The 13,136-nt window shown below is 42.7% G+C and overlaps 1 protein-coding gene across 11 annotated transcripts in view; it reads right to left on the reverse strand.

Moving 5' to 3' along the window:
* Window positions 1-529: 529 nt before the first annotated feature.
* USP28 (ubiquitin specific peptidase 28) overlaps window positions 530-13,136 on the reverse strand; it is a 64,154-nt gene continuing 51,547 nt past the window's right edge. For 8 of the 11 annotated variants that reach the window (XM_047752096.1, XM_047752095.1, XM_047752100.1 and 5 more), the window contains 11 exons: window positions 12,866-13,094; window positions 10,520-10,714; window positions 9,525-9,664; window positions 9,179-9,364; window positions 7,768-7,863; window positions 6,921-7,099; window positions 6,741-6,819; window positions 5,413-5,492; window positions 4,738-4,861; window positions 2,922-3,117; window positions 530-1,784 (listed from right to left, as the gene is read on the reverse strand). In XM_047752096.1, the coding sequence (XP_047608052.1) occupies window positions 1,609-1,784; window positions 2,922-3,117; window positions 4,738-4,861; window positions 5,413-5,492; window positions 6,741-6,819; window positions 6,921-7,099; window positions 7,768-7,863; window positions 9,179-9,364; window positions 9,525-9,664; window positions 10,520-10,714; window positions 12,866-13,094 (1,680 nt within the window). In that variant the 3' untranslated portion in view covers window positions 530-1,608. The remainder of the gene's footprint in view (window positions 1,785-2,921; window positions 3,118-4,737; window positions 4,862-5,412; window positions 5,493-6,740; window positions 6,820-6,920; window positions 7,100-7,767; window positions 7,864-9,178; window positions 9,365-9,524; window positions 9,665-10,519; window positions 10,715-12,865; window positions 13,095-13,136) is intronic. The other 3 variants (XM_047752103.1, XM_047752102.1, XM_047752101.1) reach the window with 2 other exon arrangements.

The following is a 13,136-nucleotide window of genomic DNA, read 5'->3' on the forward strand; positions in this document are numbered from 1 at the left end:
TCACTGTTTTCACAATGAGGGAAACTTCTCCCAACCAGTGAGTGAGTGAACAGTTTGCTCTTTAATAAAATATTTTTTTTTCTGAAAAAAGAAAGAAAAAGAAAACGGCACATGGTGCTATTCAGAATTTTAAACAGTAACAGGTAATCAATATGTAAGAAAACGGATCAGTTTCCCACAAAACAAACCTTTGCAAGTGTGCTTGGAAACACAAAAACACATCTGACTATGAGTAAAAAAAAAAAAAAAAATAGCCTAACCATTACCTTCATCAAAAGATAAGAAATTACGTTTTAATAATTTTTCTTTTGCCTTCTAAATTAGACAAATTAAAAGTGGATACATTTACCTGCCATTCAACTAGCAAACAGATGAAAAGAGATCAGCCACCACTAGGTGCTGCTCAGGAAGCGACTCTTTTAATCTGCTTTTTCCTTTCAAAGAAAACCTGAAACCTGACAAATGCTTACTGAGTTCATTCATTTTCAGAAAAAATATGTTAAATAAAGACCATACTGTACACCAAGGGTAAAACAAATACTTTTATTGCACATTTATAAAATCTGCATAGTTGTATCAAGTGTTCTTCCTGCCCACAATTCCCTCATTAATCTTAAAATTTGGTTAAAACACAATACCCAATCTAGAGCCTTTAAAAATGGTCAACAGGGGATATTTCTCTCTCTACATATACATATATATAGGTTTTTCTTTCTTTCTTTCTTTTTTTCTTTTTTTCTTTTTTTTTTAACAAACCCACATCCCTTATTTTTTAAAGCAAAAAAAGGGGAGGGGTATCAAAATGTTCTTCTGAGCCAGCAGCAGCCTTAGCTGTGTGTTTCTGACAATTTTCAGACACTAGAAAAATTTACCTAAATGGTTAACAACTATGATCTCTTTAGTCAAGTTTCACAATGCTGCTACTCCCATCTAAAATCCTTAACGCTTTCCTTTCTTTCACTTAGGACCGAGTGTGAGGTTTTCCGGTTTGTTTAAAAATATAAAATGAAGGAGAGAGAAGAAAGAAAGGAGAGGCAGTTTTCTTTCGCCTTTTGGGCATCACACTGGCACATGACCTCATGCTCCACCCACAAGTGAAATGGCAGGGGCTCATCAGCCCACTGTCATCTCCTGTCAAGAGCCAGGCAAGGTTTATACGTCTGGCCTCTTGCAGTTAAGAACTTTTTAACGCCATCTATATTTGATAAAATAACTAGTAGCTGTTCATCTGGTTCACGTTCTGATGACTCACCCTTCTATTCTGCTGTCAAAAATATTATGCCTGAAGGATCATTTTAAAAGTGGCAAAGGCTTAGAAAAGCCCGAGCAGTCTCATAGGTACAAGAGGCATCTCAGGTCTTCTGGCATAAATCAATACCTTGATACACTGCCTCCTGCCTTTTTTAAGTGAAATCGCTTTTATGATTCTGTACCTAAAAAGTGCATTTTTATTTTCAATCCTTCTTTACACACACGGCATGGTTGGGGTCTGGATCTGAATCTTACTTTTCTACCTAATTCCTTGCCCAAGGTAAACACTGTGACAACAGACTTCTGTGCAACAGGCAGTCAGCCAAAGGCCAGGATGGGCCTTGAACACATGGGGGCTTATTTCACTGTCACAGTTGACACTCCTTGAATTGACTCCATGACAGCTGCAAATCGGCTGCAAAGGTCATAGGGAGAATTGGGTCGAATAGTTGGAGGCTCCTTCAAGACAATGATTTCTGCAGAAGGATCTAGAAGCCTGGGTAGAAACTCCCCCAAGCACAGTTGCAGATTTTCTGTAGAGGGAAAAATCAATGGTTACTATACAGCTAAATAAATCTCTGAGTAAAAACTAGTAAGTCTGCAATGATATGAGAAGCTCTTTCATACAGCCGTCACCCAGCCTCAAAGGTCAAAGCATCGTTCTGAAGAGCCAACAACAAATGATGAATCCTTCAAGCCAAACAAGGAGCAAAGACCTACTGGCCAAATATACCAAAGTTTTAGATCACCACTTTAAGCCATCTGACATGTGGCAGAATAACACTATATATTCACTTCATTATCGACACTTCTTCCAATCAGTCATCCTTTTAAAATTTGAGAAAGTATCAAAAATATAATGTACTATAAATATAATACTGCTATAGGTGGAAGACTGTTCTTTACCTTCAAATAATTAAAATATACTGATGTGCATACATGACATTAAGTAAAGCTATAATCACATATGGTCCAAATAAAAACTGAAGACATTCAAAGGGAATTCACAGCTACTAATTCTTACAGAACTTTCCAATAAATATTATAAATTTGAGCACTTTAACAAGTCAGTAGAATATCTACACTGGGGAGAAACTAATAAAGAAGATTTATATTAGGAGATGCACCAACTTTCTAAGTCTACCAAACTCAGCTAAAAATGCCTGGTTTTAGGCTCCTTCTCCAAAATGCTTTGGACATGCACAGATGTTCCATTTACTAATTTGTTAACTTGAAGGCATCATAGTTCATGATAACGTTTATGCTTTACAACTTCAAGTCACAGAAAAATTTAGTTACGGCACCAAAAGGTAATCAAGCCATGTAAATAGATTTTTATTTTGAAGCTATACAATTAAAGTTCAGATTCTGGCAGATGAAAAAGTAACAGATGTCTGACATCCCCAGAGAACAGTGATTTCTTTTCAAACTGGGCTGGCTGGCCGTGGAGGTGATTTAGCAGCCACAGAGGAGGTAAGGGGAGACTAAGAGGGAGAGGGGTCTCGGCCCCCATTCCTTGTTTCGATAGAACAGATCTACTTTAAACTCACGCATACGCTAGGGGATTCCAATCCCTTAGGTTGGAACACTGGTACTATAGAGTGAGTCCACTGTATTTTCTAGAATCCTCAATGGCCTTAGAATCACCAGGAGTGGTAACAACAACGCACCTGCAATATCTTGCCCAAGGTAAGAGCACCAATGGTTTCTCATGATCTCAATGGCATCCAGGTCATCCTTGGAGATGTCATTATTAATGATAAGGTGAATGCAGGGAATGATCAATTCATTCATCACATTAATACCCTCTGTTACAGAGTGTTCATCATTTGTTTCAAAGAGAGAAGCCGCTTTGGCATTTAGCTCCTACAGATAAAAAACAGAGTGAAAAAAGTCTGAAAAGGATAGATAACTATTTTAGAAGAGTCTACACAAGTAGTTTCCAAATCACTGTACACTGGAGTTGCCTGGGGATGTTTAAAACTACTGATGCCCCGCCCTAGACACACTGATTTAATTGGTATTCAGGTGACCTGTGCACTGGGTCCCAAAGTGATCCTAGTGCAGCAAAGTTTCTGACCCAGTAGCCTTAACTTATTCAAGATTATATTTAACTGCTTCTATCAAGAGACCTATTCAAGGGTTCTCATCCTTCAGTGAACATCAGAATCACCTGCAGAAGACAAGCTGGTGCCCAGGCCCCTCCCTGGACACTCTGGTTTCCCTGTGTCTGGGGAGAGGCCTGGGCACCACCATGGGAAAGTTCCTTAGGTGATCCTGACACACACCAGAGACACAAAGAATCTGAATCCCTACTTCTGCCTCCCTGTGGAAACTGAGCAGGACATTCAAAATGTCATCTATATTTGGTGATTTAAAAAAATAAAGCATGTCTCTAATAAAATTTAGATCCATCAAATCTATAAGGCCCCCTTTTCAGCTTCAAAATGCTCTGCCACATGTATAACTGATACAGGAATCCAAGTATAAATTAGAAAATGAAGACTTTGAGATAAGTATACGTCATGACTTAATCTTCTCCGTTTGGTATGAACAAGAGGCAGTGGCAGAAATGCTGGCCTGATTCCTCTGGAAAAGGGCAGTCCTCCCAGGCGTCAGGGAGGCCAAGTAAGCACGTGGGTCCAGGGCAGGCTCCTCTGCAGTTTGCTGAAGAAAAAGCACCTGCAGAAACCCCTGGGGAGGCCTAGGGATCTGCATCTGCCTTGCTGAGTGGCCAGGCTAGATCTCCGGGGAGTACGACATCAGTATTAATAGGATGACAGGACCAATCTTTATGGTCCACACTGTTTTTAAAAAGCTAGTCTCTTTAGAAGTCACTAAAACTCTCATCTGCTAGCTTAGCAGGGAACATAGAAAAAACAGACATTTGTTACAAGCTTTCTACATACCAGGCGCTGAATAAGAAGAGGAGTGAGGAGTTCCCGTTGTGGCACAGTGGAAATGAATCTGACTAGTAACCATGAAGTTTCAGGTTCGATCCCTGGCCTCACCCAGTGGGTTAAGGATCCGGTGTTGCCATGAGTTGTGTAGGTCACAGACGTGGCTCAGATCCTGCATTGCTGTGGCTGTGGCGTAGGCTGGCAGCTGTAGCTCCAATTAGACCCCTAGCCATTCGGCATACGGGAACCTCCATATGCTGTGGGTTCGGCCCTAAAAATCAAAAAAAAGAAAAAAGAGGAGGATTAAGCAGAGACACTCCGTGATAAAAGCTGTAAGCAGGTATGCTCGAAGGGCACCGAAAAGGGGTACGTGCCCCTCATCCTTACTTCCATCGGGGGTGGAGGAAGCATGGTATCCACTGAAGTAACTTAACGGCTCTGATGTAAAACCACTCTTGAGAGTTTGAAAAAATCTAAAACCCTGTGGAGATTTTTTTCTTTCTTCAGTTATATTTCTTTATGGCTTCAAGGGGCAAAGGTAAACACAGGACAACAAAAACCAAAAGGCTTTACAAACAGTACAAACCAGAAGGCATTTTCTTCGGTATAAAGCGATCACAGACTCCTTCACGCCGCGGCGAGGCCCCTTCAGCAGCAGAGCGGCATTGCTCTGGTAGGCGTACACCAGGTAGGAAAGCGCCTCCTGGTACCTTAGAAAGTGGTAGAAAATAGCCAGCTCAGGGCTTCTTCCCCAGACCCAGGGCTTAGTCCCCACTCCTTCCTTGTATAAGAATGCAACTGGCTGCAGCTATGGGAAGATCTTAAGGATGGAGGTGGCGTGGTGCAGTGGGACAAGCCTGAGGGCCAGAGACCACAGCCAGTCTCAGGTCTTCTGCAAACTGACTAAGAAACCCAAGGCAGCCCATAGAACTTCCCTGGACTTCTATTCTTCCCAACTTTAAAACAAAGACGTGAACTAGATGCTAAGGTCCAGGCCAACTCTAAAATTCGTTTTCTGAGTTCATTTATCACACACAAAAAACTGGCCATTATCTCTCTCAACTAATTCATCATTAGGTAAGGGATGAAAAGCCACCTGTGATGTTCAAAGCAAAGCTGAAGTGAAACGCTGGGAAAGGGGAGGTGCAGGGCACATGTGAGAAGCGAGGTGGTGTGGCTGTGGTCCTGAGAATTCCGGGGTGGGCGTCAATGAATAACAGTGTCCTGACCAATAATCTTAGTGACATACAAGCCAACTTACTTTCCTTTCTGATAGAGTTCCAGGCCGGTCAGGAGATACACAGACACTTTTCGAAACAAACTATAATCTTCATGCCATTTCTGGAAAGGAATGACAGCCATTTGTGATTATGACTACAACTACTTCCACGCTTTCCATCCCAGGACATTGCAAACTCAATACAAATGTTTATTGAATACACAGAGCCAGGCACAAAAAAACAAGAGACAAAAAGCTTGCTTAGACAATAAAGTACTCAACATTCAGGATAGAAGTCTATTGTTGACCTTAATTTTCCATGTCTAGTTCCTTCAGCTGAGGAACAGAAATATTCATTTCATGTGAGGCTTAGAATTTAGTATCTTAATGTCCAACACCCATGCCAAAGTCATTCAGCTCTGTTTTTTTTTGTTTTGTTTTGGTTTGGTTTGGTTTTTTTGGCCATGCCTACAGCATATGGCAGTTCCTGGGCCAGGGGTTAAATGCACGCCACAGCAGCAACCTGAGCTGCTGCACTGACAACACAGGATCCTTAACCTGCTGCACTACAAGAGAACTCCAGGTTCAGCTCTGGTTTAAACGAATGACCTCAAGTTCTGAGGACCTATCCAGACGTAAGGAAGATGGAGGGACAAGACCATTCCATCCACAGAGAACAACACACAAGTTCAGTGGGAGTGGCAGGCACACCTTAGGTGGCACAAAACACTGTCTTGGCTACAACACAATGCTTTTTTTGGAAATCTAAGAGAGAGAGAGAAAAAAAAAAAAGGAGTTCCCATTGTGGCTCAATGGTAATGAACCCGAATAGTAATCATGAGGATGTGGGTTCCATCCCTGGCCTCACTCAGTGGGTTAAGGATCCAGCACTGCTGTGAGCTGTGGTGTAGGTCACAGATGTGGCTCTGATCCCACATTGCTGTGGCTGTGGTGTAGGCTGGCGGCTGCTGCTCCAATTTGACACCTAGCCTGGGAACTTCCATATGCCACAGGCGCAGCCACAAAAAGAAAAAGAAAGAAAAACTGTAGTCTTATATGCATTTTAACACATACAAATTTAATTTCCAATATAGAAACAGAAAACTCTATTGTTTAAAACAAACCAAAACCATGAATTCAAGAATTTTATTGCCTAGGACAAGACTAAAGTAGATATTTAAGGGAAATGAAGTACTGACTCAGTCTAACAGAACCATAGAATAAAGAACCTGGCTATTCTAAGCTTTAGAACAAATCATTTATTCATTCTTACCCAGCTTCTCTGGGGGGAAGGCGGGGTGGTGGAGTCAGTCTGTTTGTTTTGCCTTAGAAATGAATGCGTTTGCTCTGTAGACGTGGAGAAGACTCACCTTGTACTCCTCCATATTCATGTCATCTGGACCAATCTCCTTCAGTTTCGCTTGAGCCACCTTCATAATGCTGATGGACCTGTGGACAAAGCTCAGAACACCATGAGGGCTCCCCCTCCAGAGGACTTAGTCAGGCCAGACCCAGGAGGAGGGTTGGTTCACCTGAGGGTCCCCTCTCACCTTTCATCGTAGCTAAGATTTTTATCTGCAAACTGTTCCAGCAGGGTCCGCTCTACTACCCTCTTGGGTGCTTCATTTTGGAAGAAGTAGACAAGCACGTGCTGAAGTCGGGGGTCACTGTGAGAGGTGGGGGTCTCCTTGGCAAGCTGATAGAGCCTGGAGTACTCTTCATGGAATGCCTAGCCAAGACAGAACTGGTAGTTACAAAGGGGTGCACTGTGGGTTCAGCAGGCAGACACTGATACTTCAGGGCTCCAGGGGTTTTCCCAACTCTAAGACTTCTAAGAAGTTCTTGCTGAGGTATTACAGAGGCAACTAAGGAACTGGTAAGCTGTTTGCATTTCACAAGGGATGAAAACTCCTCTGGCACCAAAGGCACTGTCCTCACAAGAAATTCATTTTTCCCATAAAGTTCTGGGAAAAACCCCAAATATTTAGTTTTAATTGTTTCAGGCATATCCTTGCGTACTAAAGACCTGAAATTTAAAATTCCACATGACGGAATTTCTTCAAGTGCCTTAAAAAGCTTGGTCTACTTTCCTATGTTATGGCCCCCATATCACAAAGGCATGTCTCGGTCACAGCCGTACTAAGAGACCTCTTCCCATGCACATGGGCGAGCCCTCTAGCAGGTGCGCGGGGACACCAAGGCTGCGCTGGGGCCAGCAAGGAAGGTGCCATTCGTGCTGTGCGATGCCTGGATCATTAGTTGGGCAGAAAAGGGAGGTTTGCATTTTACTTCAATGAAAACCATTTTTCATCCCATTTTGGACTATCAAATAAAATTATTGCCCTACTGTTAGGATACCTGTGGCATAAGGATTAGAATTTTAAAAGACAGAGATACCTTAATAAGCCCTGCTTCAGACCCGTCTCGGTCAAAGGTCTGACGGGCTTTAGCTATGGCCAGGATGACCCCTTGCATGGCAGGGCTCAGCATCACCTACCACAAGAGGGCACAAAACACAGAGAAAAAGGAGAGAAGAAAGGTTCAGAGGAAGACTGCATGAAAGAAAGGCAAAGAGACAGCTGTGGGGAAGCATGGCAGCGTGCTCCTTGGCCAGCATCCGCAGGTCAAGGCTCACACACTTAGTCCTAGTCACCCCCACAGCCCCGGCCCCTCCACGCAAGGTCAAGACCTGGCCCCAAACTAGTTATTTCTCTATATTCTTTTTTTTTTCTGCCTTTTGTCTTTGTTGTTGTTGTTGCTGCTAATTCTTGGGCCGCTCCCGCAGCATATGGAGGTTCCCAGGCTAGGGGTCGAATCGGAGCTGTAGCCGCCAGCCTACGCCAGAGCCACAGCAACGCAGGATCCGAGCCGCGTCTGCAACCTACACCACAGCTCACGGCAATGCGGGATCGTTAACCCACTGAGCAAGGGCAGGGACTGAACCCGAAACCTCATGGTTCCTAGTCGGATTCGTTAACCACTGCGCCACGATGGGAACTCCTATTTCTCTATATTCTAATTCAGCAGATGAAGAAAAATGCATGTCTAAAAACATCTACAATACGGGCACGGCTAATGAAACAAGTTAAATTATAACTCAAAGGGGAAGTGTCTGAGGTAAGAACTCCAATTTAGTTCTGTGGTCTGGGTGTATATCCTAAAAATTTTGGAGTTTTACTAGGATGCACAGCACACTTTAAACAACCTGGAAGCTAGGGGGGATACACAAATAGGACCGTAAAACAAAAAAAATCTTTTTTTTTTTTTTTTGGAAAAATTTTACAACTACTAAAAAATATCCCACTAGAAAAAAACAGAAATCTGAGGACAAGATTCACAACTGTTAGTGTGCAGTGATGATTATAAAGGAGGCAGCCAGTGAACAAAGATGTATGTTTTACAGCTTCTTCCTAAAGTTATAGAACTAAAAGCAACCTCGGTTCACATTTGTTTTGCTCACTAGACAACGGAAACTGTTATATTTGGAGGAAACACAGTGGACTAATATTAGCAAAGACAGAAACTTCTAACTTAAGAGGCAATTTTTTGTTCATAATACCAAACGAGGTGTTCAATTCTACCTTTCTGAGCCCCATGGCCTCTGCGGTGGCTCTCACATGACAGGTCAGGGTAGACAGACACTGGCAGCGGTGCACAGCGGTAACTAAGACAGGCCCTCCTGCCCATCATTTATGTTGGTGAGAAAATATGAACTACTGCCAAACGCCCTACACAACCGTACTTGGTCTCAGGAGAAGGCAAGGTAAGACTGACGACAGACAGCTCAACCCTGCACTCATCTCTGTACCTCCTCATCATATCCATCTGCATCAGATCTAACCAGAATCCTTCCCACACTGGGAATCTCGACTTCAGAGACCTCAGAATTGGGCTGGGCGGCAGACTCTGCGTCATGAGCCTGTGGGGGCTGCTCTGACTGCTCTGCGGGGTGTGTTTCCGGGGGCAGGGGCGTCTTGGGTTCAGCTTCCTTAAGCTGTGGCAACAGAACGGAGAGAGAGAGTAAGAAAAAAACAGAAGAAATAGAGAGGGATTGGTTAAACACAACAGACACAGAGTAAAAGGAATGTGAGAAAACTGGTGATCATTGCCAACAGCCCACCCCTTGTGAACTTGGGCTTCTAAGCCACTCTCACCTCACTCAATGCTGCTTCTACCCCACTCTTCTCGTAGGCGCGGGCCGTGTTTGCTATAGCCTGGGCAGTCTGTTCCTTCACGATCACGGCATGCTCCGAGGATAGGCAGCGAACCCCATGGGAAGAGGCTACTGAAGACTCTGACCAAGAACAGCACAAAGGAATTAGCATCTGATGAGAAGCAAGCTCTAGAACACTCCGCAAAGGCAAGCAGGGAGTTCCCATCGTGGCTCAGCTATTCGTGGCTAGTATCCATGAGGACGTAGGTTCGATCCCTGGCCTCCCTCAGTGGGTTAAGAATCCGGCGTTGCCATGAGCTGTGGTGTAGGTTGCAGACATGGCTCAGATTTGGAGTTGCTGCGGCTGTGGTGTAGGTCAGGGGCTACAACTCTGATTCGACCCCTAGTCTGGGAATATCCATACGCCACAGGTGCAGCCCTAAAAAGACCAAAAAAAAAAAAAGGCAAGCAGGATGGATACAAAGTTTAATGTGCAAACTTTCTAACAAATCTTTTTAAAAAAAAATCAATGCAATTTCCCCTAGAGACTTGTGACTCAAAGAAATGTCTACTTCAGCAAGAAGTCACCAATGACTCTGTAAAGTTTAAAATGGGCTCCCAACATTTTAAACATCGTTGTAGTTCTTTATGCCAAGAAGCCTTCCTACAAACAACGATCTGTTGAGAAGATCACCTCGGGAGCATAGTTTGCATAGAATCTACCCACTAATCTTTCAGTTTCTTCTGCAACTTGGGAAATAAGCAAAACCTATAACAGTGAAAGTACAAGTGGCCAGTCTTTTTGATCACTTCTGCTCAGCAGAAAGGACATTCTAGAGCCTCAAGCTAGGCCGTCAGGTTGTGCAACACAAACTATATCTGAACTCTCCTGTGCAGACCGTGGCCCGACCCACTCAGCACAAGTACACAGGCCTGGCTACAAGGGTAGAGCACAAGAGTCCAGGTCATTGGCATAAACCAGCCCTGCTTGGATACCTTGCGATGGAGAGAACTCCTGTGATGCTGAGCTGGTGGAAGAGTCCATTTGAGGGATTTTGCAAGACTGCTCTTCTTCCCACTCCTCGATTTCTTGCTCAAACCTCCAGTTATCTTCCTGAATGTAATGCTTAAGTTCAACAGAGAGGGCTTCCACCTCTCCTGACATCTGATCCAATTCATTTGGGGCTGACTCTGAGGAAGAACAAAGGACAGAGTTAAAACGGAGTCCCACTGAGCAAAAGGTCTTAAGGGATCAAAAGGTCCTTTCTAGAAGGAAGGAAAATAGGACACTTTGTCTTTCTTCTTACTCCTAATAAATAATACATACAGATATACAAAGTGTTTCAGAAGTACTGACAATATCAGGCCCACAGTCACAGCGCCCCAATGACAGTGCCTGGCTCATTAGTAGGTAGGCGCATTGAACATCTGTTAAATGAATGAATGAATGATAACGAGTAAGGATTTGGAGTAGAGGCCAATCACTGACAAAGTAGCTAGAACAAACCAAACATTTCTTGGAAATTCAGAAAATCACATTAAGTCCACTGGAAATTTCAGTGTAAACAGCTTTATCATTATAGTCACTGCCTCTATTATTGGTAAGAAAATCCATCTCAAGACAGAGACGAATTCCAAGACATTTATACCACCTTGAGGGTCTCACAATCAAGTGCTATCATAGAAAGCAGTTTGGTACAAAGGTTAGATGGTCAACAATACCTGGTTCAATAAAGGCTATGATGAAAAACGGCAAGAATACTAAATCTCCCTTCTAACCTTGTGACCAAAAAAACCCACATAAAAACCTACAGCAGAATAGCACATCCACTTACTAGTTGCTATGAAGTAGTCTTTTCACTAAGCAAATGACAGTTTCTACTTTCTCTGTTTCTGTAATATAAAAACGAGCCGCATGTGTAACAACAAGGCTCCCATATGCAACCAACAGCCAGCACCATCATGTGTACAGTAACTCCCACGAGCAGCTGTTCCTGCTTTCACACTGCAAATGTGCAAGTATGACGACCAGTTACCACTAAGTGATCCTTCTCTCTATCCCCAATATCCCTACAACCACACTAGCAAATCAGAAAGATAATTTCTGCCTGGACAAAATGGCTTATGTGTTTTCTTACCTATGGGACACAGGGAAGTTTGATCTTCTACGATCTCAGAAGTGAAAGGAAGAAAGAGTAATATAAATGGAAAATAGCACAGACTGTGGAATGAGGACTGGACTTGCATCTTGGGTCTACCATTTATTTACTGGCTGTATGACTTTGGACAATTAATGAAGCTCGGCTGGAAAATGTGGGTGATAAGAATTCTCACCCTGTTTACCCTCCTTTTAGAGGTATAAGTTATTACAGAAATCAAGTTTGAGAGCATGCCGCAAGGAGTAAAGCACCAAGAGAAATAATGATTATGACTGCTCTTGGCATTAGTAGTAGTATTATGAGAAGTATGAAATTGTTCAGGTAAATCTATTTATAAAATCTAGCTATTCTCCAAAGGGTGCAAAATTATGTGTATAAGAATGTCACTAAAAAAGGAAAAAATTTAAGTTCCCATTGTGACTCAGAGGGTTAAGAATCTGACTAGTATCCATGAAGATGCAGGTTTGATCCCTGGCCTCATGCAGTGGGTTAATGATCTGGCATTGTGGCAAGCTGTGGTGTAGGTCTCAGATTTGGCTTGGATCTGGTGTTGCTGTGGCTGCAGCTAGGCCTATAGCGGCAGCTCCGATTTGATCCCTAGGCCTGGGAATTTCCATATGCCTCAGGTATGGCCACAAAAAGAAAAAAACAAAAAAACAAACTAGAGGCAATATAAAAGTCTATCAATAAGCGATTGGTTTAAGAAATTACATACATATTCTATGCAGTGGAATTATTATGCAGTTGTTTAAAAGTTGCTTTTATTTATAAGAACATAGAGATCTCTCTGAAAAACAATTAATGAACAAAATGCATAATAGAATGGAAAAATATTCCATTTGGGGAAAAAAACAGGGTGGCTGAGAGATAACAATAAATAAAACCGAGCATTGGCACAGCATACTTCTTGAAGATGACACAAGAAACCTAAGAATGGATCCTTGCTGGCTCAAGGATGGCAATGGGAAAGGTAATTTATTTTTCCTTCTTGTTCTCTTTTACGCTGTTCGTATGTTTTGAATAAAATATTTTCTAATAAATCCTAGTTTATATATATATATATATATATATATATATATATATATATATATATATATATATACTTTTAAAACTGCAAAACTGTTCCCTGCCCTGAGGAGTCCTGACTTTTCCCCATCCCTGGCTTCTGCTTAGATATCTTTACCTGCATGGCAGTGCGGCAGCTTGTCATTAATGTACATCAGACAGTAAGCACTGACGTTTCTCAGGCCCCCATAGGAGTCTCTTTCGAGTTCTTCCCAGGAAGACTCAGTAACGGAGATGTCGTTGTACTTGAGCCAGACCTGTCGGGGCTGATTATAGATGTACGCCCAGTAGTGTCCTGCGTTTGCTTGTCCCTCATGAACAAGAACCGCATGCAAGCGGTAAGGCACCTGCAGGTCAGAAAGCGTTTCCTGAGTGAGGTTAAGTGAAAA

Source organism: Phacochoerus africanus, chromosome 11, assembly GCF_016906955.1.
Source record: "Phacochoerus africanus isolate WHEZ1 chromosome 11, ROS_Pafr_v1, whole genome shotgun sequence".
Lineage (NCBI taxonomy): Eukaryota > Metazoa > Chordata > Mammalia > Artiodactyla > Suidae > Phacochoerus > Phacochoerus africanus.